This window comes from Mytilus trossulus, chromosome 1 (assembly GCF_036588685.1).
Source record: "Mytilus trossulus isolate FHL-02 chromosome 1, PNRI_Mtr1.1.1.hap1, whole genome shotgun sequence".
NCBI lineage: Eukaryota > Metazoa > Mollusca > Bivalvia > Mytilida > Mytilidae > Mytilus > Mytilus trossulus.
In genome coordinates, this window is record NC_086373.1 from 37,016,441 (window position 1) to 37,040,195 (window position 23,755).

Sequence of the window (23,755 nt, forward strand, 5' to 3'; positions counted from 1 at the left end):
GTTTTTAAAACATAAAGAATAGTTTCAGCATAAGTTAACAGTTGCATTGATATATGATTAATTGCATTAGGTTGAATTTTATCCAACGAAGCTCATATTATTCCATATGCAAATTTTTCATTATTCAGGTCAAGACTCCAGATAATACATGTTTATTATTGAAAATTGAAAAAGATATGCCGACTTTGTGACCCACTTTTAATACCCAGTTGCAAATGGAAACACATTATGAGTTATAAGTGGTTTGATATTATAAAAACTGCTACTCAAAGGAGGGTATATATACATATTCTGATTAAAAAATCATGCTAAGAAAGAAAATATTTTAAAATCAGGTCTTTTTGAAATCATGATTATTTTATATTTACTGTAGATAAAGTAATTTGTAGTAATGGTTTAGATATGTGGTATGAGTGCCAATGAGAAAACTCTATCTGCAACCCTCTATCTGAGTCACAATTTGTAAAAGTAAACCATTATAGGTTTATATATATTTATCATATATTTAGTACAAAATACAGCTATTTTGTATATCTAATAAAGGTTATGTTTTCCAGTCTGTATCACCTACCCTGTATCGCATGCCCCGTATCGCATGGCTAAACCCGTATCGCATACCCCGTATCGCATGGTAAAACCCGTATCGCATACCTTTTTTTTTTTTTTTTTTTTTTAACTACAGTACAGTCAGTTTTTTTTGGTTTTTTTTTTGCTTAAGAAATTTTTTCTAAAAATAGGCCAATTTTTGGAAAGACGTCATTGTTCGGTATGTAACGTCACGAACATCAAGTTTTCATATTGTATGTGACGTCAAGAACATCAAGTGTTTACAACATATTTTTTGGCACACTAAATGCAACTATAAAAAATACAAAACACTCAAATATATACAATAATAAACAAAATATTTTCAAAACAACAGACTGTAAGGTAACCTAGGTGCTTCGTATAAATAATTGAGCAGTTATTGGCCTTGAAACAAGACAAAAGCAGAACTGAAGGTAACCCAGTGCTATGGATCAGAAAATAGTTCATAAAATATAATACTTTTCTGTTGAAATATATGATAAAGCGTATAATACATGGCAAAATCCGTATCACATGCCGTATCACCCTCGACCAATATCATCCCTCGGGCCTAAAGGCCCTCGGGCTGATATTGATGTCTCGGGATGATACGACATATGATACGGATTTTGCCATGTATTATTCTCTATATATATTATATGTCTATTTTAATCTTGCATTTCTATATAGATAATAGAAAATGGCTGATATTCTTAAAAATATTCTGGAATGCCATATAATGTCTTCTTGGCAACTATGCATACAGATATCTAACAGATACAAAGATTGTATTGATTTCTGCTGTAGTCCATGTGGACTTCTAACAGATACAAAGATTGTATTGATTTCTGCTGTAGTCCATGTGGACTTCTAATATCTAGACAGTAAAGCATATCAAGTACGGCTAATTGGTCTTCTGTGGCAGCTTATTTCCTGTTTTTATTACTGATAAAATTATATACAGAAATTAGTCAGAAATATGATTGTTTTGAGAATAGATGAAATTTATGATATGAGAAAGGGTTATTCCCATGGTTGATGGTATTTACAGAAAAGTTTGGAAAATATCTATATATTTTATTGAAACCAGAGGCACACAGGGACATGTAACCATCCATCTTATAAAGTTGCTGTTTAGAAATTTGAATAAAAATCATTTCACTTTCTAAAAACGTTATAAAAAATGTTTGCTCTCTTACAAAAAAAGGACAAACACAATTAATTGATAGTTTTTTTTTTCATGAATCCAGTCTTTCTTCCAACAAAATAACCAGTTAAAGTAAATCTTTTTAGACTTATACTTCAGAGGTACTATCACCAGACAGTAGCCTAACATCACCAAATAGTTGAAGACCGTGGTCATCATTTAGTTACTGCAATGCCATAGAGGTACAATGATAATATTAAAGGTACAGGAACTTTGTCAAGTCCAGTCTTCTGTCATGTAAATGTTATGGACAAGTGTTTATATGATGTCAAGGTATATAAAATATGAAAAAGTCTTAGATCTAAATTCTTAATGCTTAGAGTAAAGACTTTGGTTGGCCTACTTGCTTTGTTTGTATAAACGTTAGCTCAAGCATATTAATTAAGATTGACATCTGCTAACAATATAGATAGGCATAGTTAAACATGTATATACTATATTTAAATTACATTTGTACAATATACAGCAGACAAAGCAAGCAAGCAAAACAAAGTCTTACTCTACATGCATTAGGAAATTATCTCTAATCCATGTTCTAAATAATATTTGATATTAAATGCTTTTTGATGAAATCATGTCTTTGTTTTAATAACACTTTATGGACATTTAAAGATTTAAAGTATATTAACACAAAATCTGCAAATGAATATGATCAGAGTGAATGACAATTACAATCTGCATTCAGAGGAACTTTCAAAAGAAGATGTATTCTGCAAAAATAGATTCCTTAATCTAACCTGTAAAATTATTAATCTTTTAGTCTGTTTGAGTTCTATAATTTTTTTAAATAAATAATTAAAAATCTGATATCATTATTACATTTTATTTTGCAGTGTATTTTTATGTATTTCATGTACATGTATGTAGTGCACATTACCTTGAGTAACTCAATCCTCTGTTGCTAACACAGAACATTGTAGCATTCATTTTGTGTGATCCATGGAACATTCTACAGGGAACAGTACTAGCTTTTACATATATGTACAAACATAAGGTTATTAGATCAAGAACTTTAGTACTTTAAAAATAAATTAAACCATGTGCTCTTAATTATTTACGGAGCCCAGGTACTAATGAATTGGTTCCAGATATTTCAAATTGCCAAAAAGAAAAATTGAAACAGACCACCATGCAATATGTTAATCACCACTTCAGAACTCAGTAGTACATTTGATTTTGTAATTTAACATGTAAAACCTTATTCAGAAACACTTTAATTTGAGGATTTTGACTGTTTGAATGACAATTTAATTTACAGTAAAAAAGTAACTTGTGTTGGCTCCTTTATGTTGGTGTGACAGAATAATTACTTAATATTTACGGGAAAGAGTGTAACTTGTGTAGGCTACTTTTTGTTAGCTCACCTGGCCCGAAGGGCCAAGTGAGCTTTTCTCATCACTTGGCGTCCGGCGTCCGTCGTCGTCCGTCATCGTTTTTTTACAAATAAGTCACCATAACCAAAATGGTCAGTTGACCCCTTTAGGAGATATTGCCCTTTTAAGTCAATTTTTAACCATTTTTCGTAAATTTTATATATCATTTACAAAAATAATCTCCTCTGAAACTGCTGGGCCAAATTAATCCAAACTTGGCTACAATCATCTTTGGGGTACCTAGTTTAAAAAATGTGTGGCATGACCCACCAGACCAACCAAGATGGCCACCATGGCTAAAAATAGAACATAAAGGTTAAACACAGTTTTTTACTTATATCTCAAAAACCAAAGCATTTAGAGCAAATCTGACACGGGGGTAAACTTGTTTATCAGGTCAAGATCTATCTGCCCTGAAATTTTCAGATGAATCAGAGAACCCGTTGTTGGGTTGCTGTTCCTGAATTGGTAATTTTAAGGAAATTTTGCTGTTTTTGGTTATTATCTTGAATATTATTATAGATAGAGATAAACTGTAAACAGCAATAATGTTCAGCAAAGTAAGATTTACAAATAAGTCAACATGACCAAAATGGTCAATTGACCCCCTAAGGAGTAATTGTCCTTTATAGTCAATTTTAAACAATTTTCATAAAATTTGTAAATTTTTACTACCGGTAACATTTTCCACAGAAACTACTGGGCCAAGTTCATTATAGATAGTGATAATTGTAAGCAGCAGGAATGTTCAGTAAAGTAAGATGTACAAACATATCACCATCACCAAAACACAATTTTGTCATGAATCCATCTGCTTCCTTTGTTTAATATTCACATAGACCAAGGTGAGCGACACAGGCTCTTTAGAGCCTCTAGTTTGTGAAACCCAGCAAACATTTGTGAAAGAATGAACCAACACTAGTATGATCGTAAAAATCCTTTTTTCAGGATTCTTAAGATAACCATTTTAATCAGCTGTACCATGATCCTGGCTTATCTATGAAAGTTTGTGTTAACCCTACCAATAGCCCTATGCTAATTACAACTTTCTGAACAGATAGAGAGAATTTCTGGATTAGGAATGAGGTTCTGCTATGCCATAGAGCTACAATGATAATATCAAAGGTATAGGAACATTTTCAAGTCTATCTTTTAGTGATGCTAATGTAATAAGATTATTCAACAATAGCTTAAGACCCAAAAGAAGTCATACATAAGTATCGACTCAATTTCCTGACCAGAGACATATTTAAAAAAGGAAATGGAAATGGGCAATAAAAATGATATTACAAATTGATTGGTGTTGCGTGCATCATAATTTTCACCATATCACCAATTCCATGTTCAATAGACATAATAGAAAAAATAATTTCCTGTGTATTAGCATCAACCTATCTTCAGAAAAATATCTTTTTGATGCAATTACAATATATATATTCATATATAGAGCACACATGCAAAATCTTCCCACTAGATTTGTTGGGTTTCCTGTTAATGTTAATACAGGACAAGAAAAAGAATCACTCTTGCGTCAGTATTTTTTTTTTTTTATTAAATAATATAGTTATACATAAATATACATAACACAGGATATTATTAACAATATAATAGTCTGTTGACCTTTACAAATGCCTTTTTTAAGTGCAATTTTAATCTTCTAAGAAATTGATATTACTTTGACTTTAAATGTCAGTACAATTAAATCTGCTAATACTGCGTTCATCTTAATAATACTTCAAATCTGAAATGATATTTACAGAATTTATGTTTCTTTTACATGTCATTGAATCTTTTAAATTAACATCAATTTAATGTTAGAAAAAAATACTACAGTATTATATAAATTTTATTTTTAGTAGAGAAAGCTGGAGTTTTAGAATTTGTCTAGTGATATTTTAATGGCAATGCTTATATCTTGTACACCTTATTTGTTATGCATCCTAATTGTTTATTTCATTTTTATGCTCCACCTACGATAGTAGAGGGGCATTATGTTTTCTGGTCTGTGCGTCCATTTGTTCTTCTGTCTGTTCGTTCATCCGTCCGTCTGTTACACTTCAGGTTAAAGTTTTTGGTCAAGGTAGTTTTTGATGAAGTTGAAGTCCAATCAACTTGAAACTTAGTACACATGTTCCCTTTGATAAGATCATTCTAATTTTAATGCCAAATTATAGTTTTGACCCCAATGTCATGGTCCACTGAACATAGAAAATGATAGTGCAAAGTTCAGGTTAAAGTTTTTGGTCAAGTTATTTTTTAATGAAGTTGAAGTCCAATCAACTTGAAACTTAGTACACATGTTTCCCATGATATGATTTTTCTAATTTTAAAGCCAAATTATAATTTTGACCCAATGTCATGGTCCACTGAACATAGAAAATGATAGTGTGAAGTTCAGGTTAAAGTTTTTGGTCAAGGTAGTTTTTGATGAAGTTGAAGTCCAATCAACTTGAAACTTAGTACACATGTTTCCCATGATATGATATTTCTAATTTTAAAGCCAAATTATAGATTTGACCCCAATGTCATGGTCCACTGAACTGTTCAAGGTGTTGAATAATGTGAGTCACATGATCTTGACCTTTTCTCATTGTATCTCTAGAATGCTTGTTAGGTGTTCAGCAGAAGAAAAGTGACATTGATCTTTATCTGTTCAAAATTAGTATCAAGGTTTTGCAGGCCAGTTAGCTTCGTTTTGTTGAGCAGCGACTTATGTTGCTAAAGTGTTAAAAATATAATACACCAAATCATTTTACAATTGTCACAAAGTTTAAATAACATAAAGAAATGCATGGAAAATATAAAAGAAATTTAACATTGCTCTCTTGAATATCTGTCATCTTACTTTTTCATTCGTCTTTAAGTCATATTTGGGGGGTAGGAGGGGTCCTGATCCTGAAATCCAGGGCTTAAAAACATGAAAATCTTGAGGTCCCGACATCCAAAAAACTTGAAAGGGTCAATCCTGAAATCCTGAGCTTAAAAACAACCGATCCAGGAGTCCCGATAAAAGTCCTATCTTCCTTATATTTGGTAACTTTGACAATAAAACTTGAAAGTTAACCAGCAGTTAAGTTTTCACTAAATGGAATAATTTTTGTCATTTATATGTTATGGAATTATATTAGATACAAAAAAGTGTGTAGACTTAGATAAGTACATAAACTATGCATTGTTTCAATAAATCTCCTCAACATTATAATTTCTAGAAAGTCGTTTCATATTGACTTTAACAAATTTATTAATAAATTATCTTCTAGGATTTCTTTCAATTAGAATTTCCAGAATATAAGCTAATGGAACTGCTGTTTAACCTGTTCCAGAATGATAAATGACTATAAAAGAACACTTAAAGACTTAGGTAAGATATCACAACATATAATTTTTCCTGGCTGCACGAAGGGGTTATGGATGAGTTGACAGATTGGAGAAAAACATACTCTTTGCAACTTCCTTGCGTGGGATGTTCCAACAGATGATAATCAATTTAGTGAAAAAATTTGTACGAAACTTTCTATATATAGATTAGAATAACTATAATCATGACAAAATATTTATAACAGATCCTGAGACATCTGCTTCAAATAGAGTGAGTGGCCCATATTTGACACACAATACATTCATTTTCACTTACATCTGACCTAACATCTAAATATTTGGAACTGCTTGTGTAGGTTTCAGAACTACAACTCTATGAACAAAATGTTTGATGAAGGAATTATCTTCAAAACATTGGTTAATATTTCTATAAATGAACACAAACTCAAGTGGAAATCTAGTTGTTTTTGTACCATGGGGGACACATTTTTGCAGCAATGTATGAAATGACCATCCTCATAATCCTAGAATATTATAATAACGAATTTTTTTTATTACATGAATAACCTTGAGAGATCATTCTTATACGATTTTTCTGAACTGAAATCAATGTAAAATTGGGTGGATTTTTTTTATCATGTTTTCACCTCTGCCTGATTCTTAGGCAGACTGGCACTTAATAGAAACAATTAAAATAACAATTTTCTTCTCAAATATTATACGAAGTGTTTTATTGTAAAAAAACAAACATTTGCATAAGTTTACAATTTATCTATTACATAGTTAAGCAGAACAATTAGATATTAAGTTGACGACATGGCTATCTATCAAGTTGGATGAAGAAAATGCCTGACCTCCGATTTTTTTTAAATTACCACGGACGGAGTACATATCAATCTATAAGTTCAGTTATTTCCGTGTCTGCCCTTCCATTACGTGACAATTGTATCAAAAAGAGAAAATCGAGTCAACCTTCTTATGTTAGGGTGTGTTTGAGATGAATATTTTGTCTTGAAAATGTACAAAGCAAGAACATTTGATACATCATCTCGCTTCAGATTCTATCATTTTAATATAGCAAAGCTACAGGTTGACTTTATAACAAAACAATCGCAGTACTAAAGATGAAATATATATGGGTCAAGTGAAATACCTATGTAATGAATCACAAAATCGGAGTGGGTGTGTTCGAATAGCTATTTTGTTTTACTAAAAGTACTTGACGACAGTCTTAAGTTGAATGATGAAAAAGCATATCTTCGAGAAAAAAAAATTGGCTTCCATTTCTACGATTGCGCTTTATATTTGTCATCCTGTGATGTTTCAAAATTTAGTGTCCTTAACCTCAAACATAACGCCCAATAAAATTTAAGTATGATGTATACAAGCTGAAGCTCCGCCTATCTTAATTACCATGCTTGAGCAAACACTGATACAAACAAAGCAAGCAAGCCAAATAAAGATTTGTCTTGCTAGTATTAATGTAAAAGCTGTAATCAGCAGACAAAGTTTTCACTAAATGAAATATTTTTTTTGTCATATATATGTTATGGAATTGTAATAGATACAAAAAAGTGTGTAGACTTAAATTAGTACATAAACTATGCATTGTTTCAATAATTTCCTGAACATTATAATTTCTAGAAAATCGTTTCATATTGACTTTAACAATTTTATTAATAAATTATCTTCTAGGATTTCTTTCAATTAGAATTTCCAGAATATAAGCTAATGGAACTGTTGTTTAATCTGTTCCAGAATGATAAATGACTATAAAAGAACACTTAAAGACTTAGGTAAGATATCACAACATATATTTTTTCCTGGCTGCACGAAGGGGTTATGGATGAGTTGACAGATTGGAGAAAAACATACTCTTTGCAACTTCCTTGCGTGGGGTGTTCCAACACATGATGATCAATTTAGTGAAAAAATTTGTACAAAACTTTCTATATATAGATTAGAATAACTATAATCATGACAAAATATTTATAACAGATCCTGAGACATCTGCTTCAAATAGAGTGAGTGGCCCATATTTGACACATAATACATTCATTTTCACTTACATCTGACCTAACATTCAAATATTTGGAACTGCTTGTGTAGGTTTCAGAACTATAACTCTATGAACAAAATGTTTGATGAAGGAATTATCTTCAAAACATTGGTTAATATTTCTATAAATGAACACAAACTCAAGTGGAAATCTAGTTGTTTTTGTACCATGGGGGACACATTTTTGCAGCAATGTATGAAATGACCATCCTCATTATCGTAGAATATTATAAAAACTAATGTTTTTTATTACATGAATAACCTTGAGAAATCATTTTTATACGATTTTTCTCACAAATATTTACCATTAGACTGCGCATGATTTCCAAATAAATCTTACACCATAGCCAAAAATTGTTAAAAACACCTGCATATTTTTTATATGTGCCAAAAACCTTGGAAATGGGGTAAAGAGGAATATCAACCGTTGGAACTTTACAAACAGCCTTTACCATCTATTAAGGCAAGTACTGGGTAAAGGCACACACATTTTACAGAAAAAATAGAAAAAAAGGAGAAAATGTGTGCATGGCAAATACACCCCACCCACTCTACCCTTTCTTTTGAAGTAAAAGTAACCTTTTGTTACAATAATTACCTAACCCAATGTGTATTAGTCTGTTCAAACAGATAGAAATGATCATTTTTCTTTTTTTAAAGTTTTTTCTTACATTGTGCCACTCACTGAGTATATATTTTTCATAATTTTAAACCTCTAAAAACCAGCCATTTAGTTTTAGTCACAATGCATCAATGTTCTGTTAATTTGTAGTTTCTTGACTTTAAATAGCAAAAAATATATTTATTGTCTGACTGCCTAGTTCTTTTAACACTTACAATAGTGACAGTACATGTACTAGAAATCAACTCAGAAACTGATTAGTTTTAATTAAGGTGGAGCAAGTTACATTAAAAAAGCCATATCAGAGATTTTGAAGATTTTGCATTATTTTTGGGGGAACACTAAATTTTGATTAAAAAAATATAAAGATGTTGCACTTATGATTTTTATACGACCGCAAAATTTGAAAAATTTTCGTCATATATTGCTATCACGTTGGCGTCGTCTTCTGTGTCGTCGTCGTCCGAATACGTTTAGTTTTCGCACTCTAACTTTAGTTAAAGGGAATAGAAATCTATGAAATTTTAACACAAGGTTTATGACCACAAAAGGAAGGTTGGCATTGATTTTGGGAGTTTTGATCCCAACATTTTAGGAATTAGGGGCCAAAAAGGACCCAAATAAGCGTATTCTTTTTTTTCGCACAGTAACTTTAGTTAAAGTAAATAGAAATCTATGAAATTTTGACACAAGGTTTATAACTGCAAAAGGAAGGTTGGGATTGATTTTTGGACTTTTTGTTCGAACAGTTTAGAAATGAGGGACCAAAAAGGGGTCCAAATAAGCATTTTTCTTTGTTTTTAAGTAAATAGAAATCAATTGGAGTTATCTTTTTTTGTATAGAATAGTAGTTGAATCATCTTTTTTGCACCACAACTTTAGTATTAGTGAATGGAAATCTATGAAATTTAATCAGAAGGTGTATGACCACAAAAGGAAGATTGGTATTGATTTTGGGAGTTTTGGTCCTTACAGTTTAGGAATTAGGGGCCAAAAAGGGGTCCAAATAAGCATTTATTTTGGTTTTCGTACCATAACTTTAGTATAAGTTAATAGAAATCTATTTAATTTAAACACAAGGTTTATGACCATAAAAGGAAGGTTGGTATTGATTTTGGGAGTTTTGGTCCTAACAGTTTAGGAATAAGGGGCCCAAAGGGTCCAAAGTAAACTTTGTTTGATTTCATCAAAAATTGAATAATTGGGGTTCTTTGATATGCCGAATCTAACTGTGTATGTAGATTCTTAATTTTTGGTCTCTTTTTCAAATTGGTCTACATTAAGGTCCAAAGGGTCCAAAATTAAACTTAGTTTGATTTTGACAAAAATTGAATCCTTGGGGTTCTTTGATATGCTGAATCTAGAAATGAACTTAGATTTTTGATTATTGGCCCAGTTTTCAAGTTGGTCCAAATAAGGGTCCAAAATCAAACTTTGTTTGATTTGATCAAAAATTGAATAAATGGGGTTCTTTGATATGCCAAATCTAACTGTGTATGTAGATTCTTGATTTTTTGTCCTGTTTTCAAATTGGTCTACATTAAAGTCCAAAGGGTCCAAAATTAAACTTAATTTGATTTTAACAAAAATTGAATTCTTGGGGTTCTTTAATATGCTGAATCCAAACATGTACTTAGATTTTTGATTATGGGCCCAGTTTTCAAGTTGTTCCAAATCAGGATCTAAAATTATTATATTAAGTATTGTGCAATAGCAAGAAATTTCCAATTGCACAGTATTGCGCAATAGCAAGAAATCTTCAATTGCACAGTATTGTGCAATAGCAAGTATTTTCAATTGCACAGTATTGCGCAATAGCAAGAAATATCTAATTGCACAATATTGTGCAATAGCAAGAATTTCAATTGGAGTTATCTTTCTTTGTCAAGAATAGGTAGTTGAATCAACTAAAATCATTGTTTTATACAATATACAATGTATATTCACTTTTACTACCAACTGATAAATTAAGACAATCTTTACCATTCAGTGATAACAAGCACATTTTTACATTTTAATATTTTATGATGTATTTAAATGAGTAATTATTGTTGCAAACTCCATTAGAAATTTGAATTGTGATTAGTTTTGGAATAAATGATAGGGGGATGTGAAAAAAAAAATTTGGGGGGGGGGATTCAATTTTTCTCATTTGAAATTTCATAAATAAAAAGAAATTTCTTCAACCATTTTTTGAGAGAATTAATATTCAACAGCCTAGTGAATTGCTCTAAGGCAAAACAAAAATTTTTAAGTTCATTAGACCACATTCATTCTGTGTCAGAAACCTATGCTGTGTCAACTATTTAATCACAATCAAAATTTAGAGCTGTATCCAGCTTGAATGTTGTGTCCATACTTGCCCCAACCGTTCAGGGTTCAACCTCTGCGGTCGTATAAAGCTACGCCCTGCGGAGCATCTGGTTATTGTTGTAAAGATAAATGAATGATTTCTTTTTGTTAGGGTGCATTTCTTTCTAATTCAAACGATGCATTTTTTTTCCACTAAGCTCATACATGTTTTGATCATTTCTTTCAAACATACATTTGCAAAATTTGCATAAACTTTGACAAACTTCACAAATGATAAAAATGCGTCTGCAGTTTGTTGTTTGTCGTTTGTTAGTACAAACGCTACATTTGTTTCTTATACTTCAACCTGATTAAACAAAGTATTTGTTTCTAGGTTTGTAAAATGTCCTTACCAACAATATGTGCATGCATTACTGCAAGTTCAAACAGGGTCAGTAAAGACTTATTAAACGATGTATTGGTTTCTACTTTTGTAGGGTTTAGAAAACAACAACAAACGTGACACAACATTTACAAAATTTTGGTTAGAAAGAAATGCAGCCTTAGAGACTGTATTTAGAGAAGCATTTTTAAAGAAAATTTTTTACAATGTTTTTCATAGATTTAAATATTCTATACAAATGTTTATTCATTTTAATTTTAGATTTTCAATAAATAATATTTTAGAAAGTACACATGTATAACAATTAATGAATTGTTTTAATTCAATATTCAGTTTAAGTTTTTCATCATCTTGAACAACTTAAAAACTTGCAGAAGATTTTTTGGGTACGATTTAAGTGATTTTATTTCAGTTAATTACCCAGTTTATCTTTATTTCTTCAAACTTTCATTATTTTGTGTGGATGGATAATTTGTTTGTCCCATGTGGAGTAATTGTCAGAACAGAAATAAATGATTTCCTTTGATCTGAAACAATCAATTGAAGTAAATGAGGTTCCCATTAGATAGGAGAAAATTGTCCAAGTATGTTGTTTATTATGGTGAATTGTATTGGATGTCAAAACAATGTTTTGTATTCGGCTTTAATACAAGTTAATTACCAAATAAGTAAGAAGTATCCCAGAAATCAATACGTAACTGCCATATTCTATTACTTTATTTGTTATTGACCGTTTAATAGTCCGTCAGTCTGCCAATCCACAAATTTGTCTTGTATCAATCTTATTTGTTACTATAATTTTCTTGTTAATAAATTTATGACTCACGATATTGTTCTCTACCATTGCGTTTCTGCCAATGAAGAAGTTATTTAAGAAAAGATATAAATGTTTTGATGCAATCACACAGATGAAGTTGTAAAAGTAGAGTAAGAAAATATACAAGAAATTAACACTTTGTTTCACTGTAAAACTGGCAATGTGTAAAATATCAAATATTGTAGACTTTATCTTCAGAGAACATTAAGTTATGTGGTTAAAGGGACATAAATCTTGAACAATGAACAACAAATAAGACAAAATTTTCTTAATTTGAATTTTGGAATCTATATGTATTAAACACAGTGTAGAAAAGTACTAACTTAAGGTATTATTAGAAAAAATTCTACATATGTCTTCAAAATGTACTTAATGTATATACCGGTACAAGCAATGTTCTGATTTTAAAACTGAGGGGACTGTTACTTACAAAAAACTTTTTCCCCACCCTATTCTGACATTTGACAACCAATCTCCATTCAATTGCCAATAAAATATTTGCACTGTAAACATATTAGATACCAATCCTCCTTATTTTGATTATTAAACCCAATAATAGTCATCTGAAATCATATTATAGTTTACGACTTTGATAACATTATAGATCTCAACAGTTACAAAAAAGTGAATGTCTACAGTGTTATTTTCATTAACCTTATTTCTTCCAATACGAAGTAGAACATAATTATTCCTTTTTTGCCAGTAATTTACCAGAAAAAAAGTAATATAAAAAGTCATAAGTCATTGTTTCTGTTTCGCTTGCAAAAGGTGTAGGCCCAAGTTCACCTAACTGATGTATATTTCTTGAACAATCAATTCATTCATCATTGATCTCAACCAGATAACTGGAGGCCAACATTAGATAAGTTTGATCACTGTTTAGATTTCTCTAGGGTATAAAGTGATTGATATGGCACTGAAAACCTCTTAATATTCACACTAACAAGTGTATATATTGGCCTCCAAAAGTCAGCTGTATGAATCAGCCTTATTTATCTTAACCATAAACACATTCTTACTTGCTCTTATTTGGAATGATTAATATACACTGAACTCTGGTTCCTAGGAAGTGGGCTTTAATTGCTTATATCTTCGTCATTTGAATTCTGGTGGATAGTAAAATTAGTTGTCTCATTGGCAATCATATAACCACATCTCTGTTATATATTTAGCGTCAGTTAACATTCCTTATGTGTTTTTGAGTAATTTTTATTTTTTCCAAACAGTAAGCATGAGGAATTTTATTCAAGAGGTCATGTTGAAAGTTAGACAATTGGCCTTAGAACCACAGGCACTTGTTTCTGTCAATATGGGGTTTTCTATCCATACCCGTACGAAAAATCACCCCATATTGACAGAAACAAGTGCCTGTGCTTTGAACACAGTTATTTTGTAGTTCATTTCTTTTAGACATTAAAGGAAAATATAAAAAGTCCCACCTTCACTTACTCAACAATATTTTTTGCAGTGTGTTGTACATTCTTTTGGAACAAATTATAAAATTATCAGCTCTAACTCAAAATATGGACAGTTCTATGTTGAGGGGGTCTTGAAATCTTTTGACAGCTTCCAAATTACTTGTATTAACCAACATTTGTGTGAATAATGTATGTTTAGGTATTTAAAAAAATCTTGGTTATTTCATTCTGATCAAATTAAAAACATTGCTGTCTGAATTAATTTGATTTGATTGGTCAAATTTCAAATTTTACTGAAACTGCAATGGCAAATGTTTTCAAAAGTAGATTGATAGGGATACTCTCTATAAGAACTTCTCACTTGGTGCTTATTAGTTGACTATGAAAATAAATAATGATGATCTCCAGGTTAGCTTTCCAGACTCCATAACACATCTACCCTTTAAATCTCAGATTTTTCACCATAATGACGCCTTTTGACACCACCCTCTTTACTCCATAATGATGCCAGTGCCTCAGTTGAAACGTTTGCCTATGAAAAATCTGTATCAGACTTAATAAAATGTGTATCTAATATAAAAAGGATAATCATGAGAATATCTGACTGGAATTTCAATTATGAAAAAAAAAAATCACAATGAATTTTAAATACTTTAAACCAGATGATTTTTTTTAATTGAAAAAATCCTATGCTAATCAAGAATGTAAAAAAAAAACCATGGAGGAAAGGTATGAAAATTGAAATTGAGGTGGGATATATTTCAATCAGTAAGCAACCTAGATAACAAAAGATAAAGACATGTAGCGATCAACATAAGGTCTTAGGCAATATACAAATGTCTGCACTCACTAGTAAAATTGTGAATAAGAGTATTAGAGATCAAAGACTTGCTATCAACTCCACATTTTCAAAATTGCTAAATCTTTGAAATATAATTTAAAAGACAACCATTTATTACCACTATTATTTCCATAATTTGTGTGTATGTAAGGGAAGATAAAAAAAATTATTTACGTTTTTTATTTGTTTTCAGTTGTGTGTGATGTTTAAGATAAATGGTTGACATTGAAGCAGAGACACTGTGGAAATTCCCAATAGATTGGATGTGTTTGAAGTAATCAACTTCTATCAGTGGACAAATTTAATTTGTAAGTACTTCTCAACAAACAATTCCGTGCAATATATAAGTAACACATATAGAATTTCAATGTAAAAAAAATCAATGAGATACCAGTTGTGAATTTTTCATATAAAACTTGAGAATGGAAAATGGGGAATATGTTAAAGAGACAACATCTGACCAATGAGCAGAAAACAGCTGAAGGCCACCAATGGATCTTCAACATGGGGAGAAAGTCCCGCACCAAAAGGTGGTACTTAGCTGGTCCTTAAATAAATTGTGTACTAGTTCAGTGAAAAAGGACGTCACACTATACTACAAAACACATAAATGAACTAGAATTAAAAATCATACAAGACTAGCAAGGCCAGAGGCTAGTTGACCCACTCTGGCTTCAAAGTGATTCCCTTGGTCTTTCCCACTTTCTTGACATGAAATGATTATTTAGTATTTCAATTACTAGAAATAAAAAAATTGTCAAGAAACTTGGGAGTAAAAAATGTGAATTTACTTTCTGTATATATATGACTATATAGCTGAAGCCAAGTTTTTTATGTTCTAATTTCATGTTTCTGTAACATCACTAAATATGTTATTGCTTATTTGTTATTTTCAACATGACTTATGCCAGTAATAGACAAGAATTGCTTACCCTTTTGGAACACCATCAGAGACATCACAAATGACGTGTCTGCCCTTAAGCTTCCAGATTTAATAAAGCAACTGGTTCATTTATCAATAAAGTTTACATAATGAAAGACCAGATTGTTACTGTTTTTTCAATTACAGGGGCCAAAATTTTTATCTTAATTTTTTATGTCATGTTTACACTCGGACATGTTTAAAAATCAACACCTATAAATTGTTTTGGTAGATATAAACTTTGGAAATTTACTGAACCCCCCTTTTATCTCCTAGCATAGTGAACATTCCTGTATTCCATTTCAAAGATAATTCCAATTTGATCTCTGAAATTTGGAAAGATCCTATGATAAGTTTATGATCTCTCCTGACAATATGAACTCTCCTGAAGTATGTATATTCTCCTGACAGTGTGAACTCTACTGACAGTGTGAACTTTCCTGACAGTGTAAACTGTCTTGACAGTGTGAACTCTCCTGAAGTGTAAATGTTCATGAAGCGTGAACTCTCCTGCCAGTGTGAACTCTCTTGACAGTGTGAACTCTTCTGAAATGTAAACTCACCTGACAACATGAACACTCTTGACAGTGTGAACTCTATTAACAGTATGAACTCTCTTGACAATGTGAACTCTCTTGACAGTATGAACTCTCCTATAGTGTAAACTCTCCTGACAGTGTGAACTCTCTTGACAGTACCATCTCAGTTGGTATTGTAACAATTCTGATTGGAAAGCATAGTAATTATCTATTTGAAAAAAAACCCACTTTTGAATAAATGTTTTAAATTGAAGTTGTTTAATGCATGGATACCTGTAGGTCTTGATAATTTTATATAAACATGGTGATTTTGTTATTGAGTAAAAACTTGTACTTTGAAATTAAGATATGTTTCAAGTTGGCAATTAGAGGTTAATATGATTTTGATCTTTAACTATGATAAACTGAAATTGGATTTACCTTCAAGGTTGGCAGCATTTTCCTTTAACAACTTGTAAAGAAAAAGATTGGTACAGTTTTCATTTGTGGACATTGCTCTTTTACAATAGACAACTTTTGAGTTCTTCCGTCACCGGAAAAAACTCGTCAATTATACGCGCCTTTATCGCAGTCATCTGTGCGTTTAGGGGCGTCGTCACTTCCTTACAAGGTTGAGCGAGTGGTTGGAAAATTATAATTCTATATTGTACGAATTATTCGGCAAATTGAATTCTAAAAATAGACAATCAACACTGCTGTCATTAGGGAATTGTCAGTAAGTACCTACAGAGCAACCATTATTTCTAGTTTATCCTGCACAAAAACGATCACTAAGACGCTTGATGAACGTAAATAGTGCAGGGATACAGGCGAGCCCCTCTATCTGGTAAATGACGTCATAAAGGCGTGCATAATTGACGAGTTTTTGCCGGTGACGGATGAACTCGAAAGTGGTCTATTGAATTTAATAGAAAGCAGTATACAAGCATCGTGCATGCTTCTTAGATTAAAAAGACATAAAGTCAGTCAGTAAGACAACTTAGTACATTTTGTTACAAATTAATGTGCAAAAGAAAGATTTAATTTCAACAAAAAATCCATTGTATTCTTTGTATCAGAAATAAGGTTAATGAAACCCTGCTTCTTTGTTGACTGTGTTAATCAGAATTTACTAATTCTGTTTTATGTTTATTTTTATTGTTAAGTTACAATGTTTGTAATGGAATTAGCTTTTTATCTTTTTCTTTAATTTTTTTTTTATTGTAAATTTAAAATTAAAAGCAAGCAAACTTTCACCACAACCTAATTTTGAAGGTTTATTTGTTTTAGTTGAGAATTGCCTAACATTTCATTTAAAGACTTATCTGGATACAAGTTCAATGACCTAACAGAAGTCAAGTTAAGCTTTTTTTGAATTTGTAGCCATTAGAAGTCACATGCCACCTATACTGTGGATTCATTTATTTTTCGTGGGTATCAATTTTCGTGGATTGAGGAAAACTAACATTTTCGTGGATATTTGAATTCGTGGTTTGCCAATTTCTGTGCACAAAGCGTATAGAAAATTTGTAATTAGTTGAACATATTGTAACGAAAACCGAGCGGTCAGGCTTTGGTGTTAAAATATAAATGTGTAGCACTTAGTGTGTTGCTATAATTATGTGTTTTATAACAATGTATAAGTATATATGAACTAAAGTTATCACTGGCGACTTCTTTGGTTGCTTGGTACTCTGGTATCGTGGTACTTTGTGGTATTCAAGTAGATCTACAGTTGGTTCTGTATAGGTTTTGTGCTACGTTGTGGTATTCTGATAGATCTTAGTTTGGTTCCGTTTAGGTTTTTGTAAGAATAACAGACTCGTCAAATAAAAATCAACTAGTATTTACGTGCAATAAATATCAGCAATTCATACACATAATAAATAACTTAACAGTATTCTAGTCTAACAAATACATACCTTACTTTATAAGAATATCGTGAATATAAGGAAATGGATAGCGGAAATATTATTAAACCCCGAAAGTTTACTAACTATAGTTTGGTAATCGGCAAATGGTAACGGAAATTCAATGTCAAAATATAACGTTTCTCTCGAGAAGTTATTCTCTAAATACAACTTGTTATGGAACTAACAAGCCAACATTATACGGAAATAGTCTAGCTGTGGTTATTACTTAATCGCTTGGAATTAGCGTGTGTCACTTGCCCAGGGTAAAGTCGCACTGAACCTTATCCTTTTCTCCGCCGTATTTATACTTTGGTAAACCATTTACCATTTTGGCTTACCATTTACCTAAATTAACAAACCCAGAGACGACGTCATAATAAAAATAGGTTATGACGTCATTGGTGTACTCAATTTGAAGTAAACAATTCACAGCTTTTCCGATAGTAAAAACATGGACAAGAATAATAAAGAGTTAATACACATAGTTATGCAAGAAATATATAATAAAAACAGTCAATTTACGGTAAGGTTTTAACAACATCATCACACAATTTTAGTGAAAACAAGTTCCTTGTCAAGGAATCCCCATTTTGTTTCAATATGAATTCATGGTTCACCTGTACCCATGAAAGCCATGAAAATTAATTTTGGTATCCAACGAAAAATAATGATTCCACAGTATTTGGTTTTTTTTTGGTGGTTTTATACCTTTACCCATGAAATCTATGAATATCAATACTCCACAAATGATAATGAATCCACAGAATAGTACAAAGTTCCAGGCTCTAAATAAAGTCAATTTTGTATTGATCACAAGCCACTTACTCAGTTCTCAGACTTAGTTTACAGCTAATTTCCTAATGCATGTAAGGCAAAACTTTGGTTGGCTTGCTTGCTTTGTTTGTATAATTGTTTATACAAGCTTCATAGATAAGATTGACATATTTAAACAATATATATAGGCATAGTTTAACCTGTATATATTATATTTGAATTTAATTGGGTGTTATCCTAATGATTGTACAATATAAAAACAAAGCAAGCAAGCTAACTAAAGTCTTGCTCTACATGCTTTAGAGAATAAGCTGTAACATTTAAACCTTTGGCAAATAGCTTGAGAACCAGAAATTTGATTTGGTATTTTTTCTAATTGAAAGGTTCCTAGTGAGTTACTTCTCCAGTGTTATTACCTCAGTCATGCTCAGTCAACTAGAAGCAGCACCAGGAGGTCTGAAAACGAGAAATAATTATTAAACTGCTCAAGAAAATAGATGAAACCAAATAAAACAGAAAGGTTTGTCTGGTAATTATTGAGAGATGTTACTATAGTGACTGTGTGTAAAGCATATGACATTAATTTAAAAAAAAAGTGTATTTTTAAAATGAAAATAAATCTTTTTAACAACTATTGAACCAAATGAAATCCTATGTGACAGGACATGTTTTATTTGGTTGGGTGTGTTTGTCTTAATTTTTATTGAACAACTAATATTGACACCACTTAGGAAATCTATATTTTACCCAGGCCAACGCGTTATACAATGATACACCATTTCGATCTAGGTTTGAATTTCCTTAAAATTGGCTAGATATTAAAAAAAAAAAGAATTAAAAGGAAGGGGAAAAAACCTGAATATTTTTACTTTTTATGTTTGATATTTAATAGAAATTATGGACTAAAAAATAGTTATTTGATTGAAAAAAAATAGTAGGCTGTTAATTTGAGATGTTTTTATTATTGCCAAAAGATTAAAAAGAATAGATAAAAAATCATATTGAAAATCTGATGGTATTTTTTTTTGTATGTAGGAATTTCTGAAATCTCATCTATTAATCTTGCATTTTTGTCATTTAATCAACAGATCTATTGATAAATAATCACAATAATTTCTCCGATTACAAAATAATAATTCTTTATTTATAATTTGATTTGGTTGAATGAACAGTTTGAAAAGGAAACATTTGTCAATCATATAAAATATTCATCTGAATGAAGTTTTACACTCAAATAAAGCAATTATTCTGAATACATTGGATTTAATAGTTTGAGAGATGAAACACTATTTTGAAGGGTTTTATTTTGAGTGTGCAGTAACAAAATTAAATGATAACCTAATGGAATCTAGCAGTGAAATGAACTCTTGATTCAACCCTTTGAATGGGTAATCCTTAAATTCCATATTTGATGTTGTCAGAATATTATACTTATTTTAGTGTCAATTCCTGTTACGTAACAAATACACAATAGTTCAATTTATTATATAAAAGTAAGGAGATGTGGTATGATTGCCAATGAGGCAACTATTCACCAAAGTTCAAATAAAGTTGATGTAAGTAATAATTGGCAACCATACAGCCATCAACAATGAGAAAAACCCATTCTGTATCTTTGTCTAGAAATGGACATATTCACATTGTCATCAAATAGAAACAGAATAACTTATATTTATAACAGATGCATTGTCCATAAAAGACTTATTGCTCTCCAAATCAATCCATAGAAATTCAATAAAATGTTGGATAAAAGGTTGTTTTGTTTATTATTTGCTTTCTGATTCCAGATTCCCAGATGGATTTTATGTATTGCATTTAAATGCGTATTGGTGTTATACTAATTGTATAGAGTTTTGTTTAACGACTGGTATATGTTGTCATTTGCTTTGATTGAGATATGATTTACTTAGTTTATATCTATTTAATGGAAAACTGGATATTGATTGTCTAAATTATTAATTCCCAATAATTAGTAGGCTGTTAAGGTTATATCTAGTACAAAGAGCAGAAGTGTAAGTCGAAAGGAATATGGCAGGTGTCAGGGTTATAAATCTAATACTTACATACAAAAACTTAATATCACACATATTGTCCATGTAATCAGCTGAAAAAATAGAATGAATCAAATCAATTATTCATTGGACAAAAGTTGGGTATGATTATAGACGATCGGCACCAATGTATCAATGCAAAGATCAATACCACTATCCATGTGTATAGTGTAACATTACTAATAACTATTGAAAATTTAATCAATTATGTATAATTGTTGATAGCTGTTATTCTTGTTTTCCTTCTATCAGTCCTTTAAATCCCTGGTTAGAATCATAAATGGTATTCTCTTCTGATCCATTACAGACAGACCAATAGTGCTGATAAAGACAGCTCTATTTACTTTCACTTTCAACGCTTGACAGAAGTCAAGAGTTGAATCAGAGAGAGCATGTTTTAGAGGGATATGGTTTAGCGTTATATCTACATGTCATTTTAAAGTTGAATATTATATATATATATCAAGCACATGGTAGCGCTGAATTAGTTGACGAAGGAAGATTCTCGGTGAAACAGTAAATAGGAGGATCAATAATCATATGTCCGTTGAATTGCTTGTTTATACATTTCACATTGTCAGATCATGTAAACTAGCAATTTAGTCATCTGTACTTTAACTAGTGAATCGTATTGGATATCGATTCTAAGAAAATTGTTACTCCTACTTAAACTTTAAATTATCAACAGGAATAATCAATTTTTTTTAAATATTAAAAAAAAAGTGGTTTTGTGATCGAAATTTTTACAAGAAACACTCTTTAGCGTAAAGAGATTAATTTGGGAATATGTTTGAAAAGTTAGAATTATTCATTTGATGATTGTGTTATAACTTGTATTGGCTGATTGGATTGAAATCTTCGTTACATCAATTTCGCTTTATTTTGTTGGAGATTTTCACAATTTGCAGAGTGTTATTCTAGGAAAGAGATGTGATGTTTCTAGGGTCTTCCGTTTATCTGTAGATTAGAAATTTTATGCCGTAAAATTTGATTTGAAAATATTTACAGATAAGTGTTATATTATCTACTAGAGTGGAAATGAGACCTAACTGAAGCTATCATTACAAGGCTTTTTTTAATAGCAAGAGATATTTAAGCAATTTAGAAAGAAAACCGGTTTAAAATGGGATGCCATTTTCATTTGTTATTTATTGTTCTAGTTTTCATATTGGAGAATGTATGCACACAGCCAGGAATTAATGGAGTTAACCCTGGAATGAATGGACCATTTTATATACCACAATATAAAGATGTCAAGATTGACCCAGATCAGTAAGTTACTATTCGTTACTATTCATCAGTCTTAGTTCTAATCTACTAAGATGTAAAATTTATGTTGAACAAACCCTCATGGAATTTACCCTCATCTTGACAGCTACAAATAAAACGTCTTCAAGATTTATTAATGTATGAACATTTGTAGTGTTATGAATTGATATAAACTAAAGTTCCATTGCATTACATATACATGCATTTCTTTAATATTTTGTCATTTCAAATTTTCTGTAAAATAACCATGTGTATTCCTTGTAGTTTTTTGATAGAAAGATGACAAAAAGTCTTTAAACTGGGCCTTCTGAAAATGTTTTATGAAGAACACAGTTTGATTTATGAAAATGAATTTTTGAAATGTTAGATTTATCCCTATTCTGAAGGAGTATAGAAAACCCTGAATTTGATGAACTACAAGTACATAATTCATTTCGTATTTTTATTTGTCCTTTTGTATTTATAAGTAATAAATATTTGTCTCAGAGCATAAAGGTTAAGATCCAGTTTAGAAAATGGTACTTCTGTGCCACTACAAAATTTGTCAACTTTTTTCCAAAACTATTTATCTTAAAAAAAAATGATGAAATTTAGTATAAAACCCCTAAATGACTCTTCTACATAAAGATTCTGAGTAAATGTTTTCCCCATTTCCCAATAAAAAACACTTGCAAATTTATATTTCATGTTCACTTCTAGAACAACATGCATTTAACCATTCACAACTTAAATGAGTGTAATTGCCTCTTCATAGAATTCAGTTGACATAGAAACCATCTCAGTTAAATTGGTCATTATATCATTTTATACCTAAAAATGGCACAAACAAATTATCAATAATTTTTCATCTCCTTAACCAAGGCCTTCATTTCTAATGCTATTTTCCTGACATACTTAGCTCTCAAAGCTCACTTTTTCCAATAGATTTTATCATCCATCTCTGAATAGATAAATAATATTCATGAGAGCATGTAGTGATTTTGAAAATGTCAGCCAATTTAGACCCTAGTCCTTGTAAATTTAATTATTTCCTCAATTACTAAATATCTACTCATAGCTTGAAGTAAAGTGAACCTAACATGTATAAAAGATTGAAAACATCACTTTAATTTTCCAATGGCATATTGAAGCACTGTCTTGTATGGAGTTAAAGTGGAAAAATGCCTAACAACATGAAATCACAAATTATTTGAAAATTGTTATTGAATAGCCTAGTGCCTGTCCGTATTAAACTCACAAATTTCCTTGTAAGGCCTGTAAACAATTTGCAAATGGCGTAGTGCAAATGTTAATGGAAATGCAAATGAAAGTTAATTGTTATAAATTGAAAATTCCATTTCCAGTAGTTGAGTTCATACAGTTTCAATATGCTGCTCAATAAATCGGTGAATC

General features: G+C 30.8%; 1 protein-coding gene and 1 long non-coding RNA gene across 4 annotated transcripts in view; both read left to right on the forward strand.

Annotated features, from left to right (window-relative positions):
* Positions 1-1,873: 1,873 nt before the first annotated feature.
* LOC134723369 (uncharacterized) lies at positions 1,874-6,508 on the forward strand. The gene is made up of 3 exons (XR_010108048.1): positions 1,874-2,047; positions 4,096-4,272; positions 6,408-6,508. It is a non-coding gene; the product is annotated as an uncharacterized LOC134723369 (long non-coding RNA).
* An 8,599-nt stretch (positions 6,509-15,107) lies between these two features.
* Positions 15,108-23,755, forward strand: part of LOC134723377 (voltage-dependent calcium channel subunit alpha-2/delta-3-like) — a 123,641-nt gene continuing 114,993 nt past the window's right edge. Inside the window, exons 1-3 of one of the 3 annotated variants that reach the window (XM_063587002.1) lie at positions 15,108-15,224; positions 19,427-19,563; positions 22,255-22,366. In XM_063587002.1, coding sequence (XP_063443072.1) covers positions 22,311-22,366 — 56 coding nt within the window. In that variant the 5' untranslated portion in view covers positions 15,108-15,224; positions 19,427-19,563; positions 22,255-22,310. Of the gene's footprint in view, positions 15,225-19,426; positions 19,564-21,367; positions 22,367-23,755 lie in introns of those variants that run through there. The other 2 variants (XM_063587010.1, XM_063586996.1) reach the window with 2 other exon arrangements.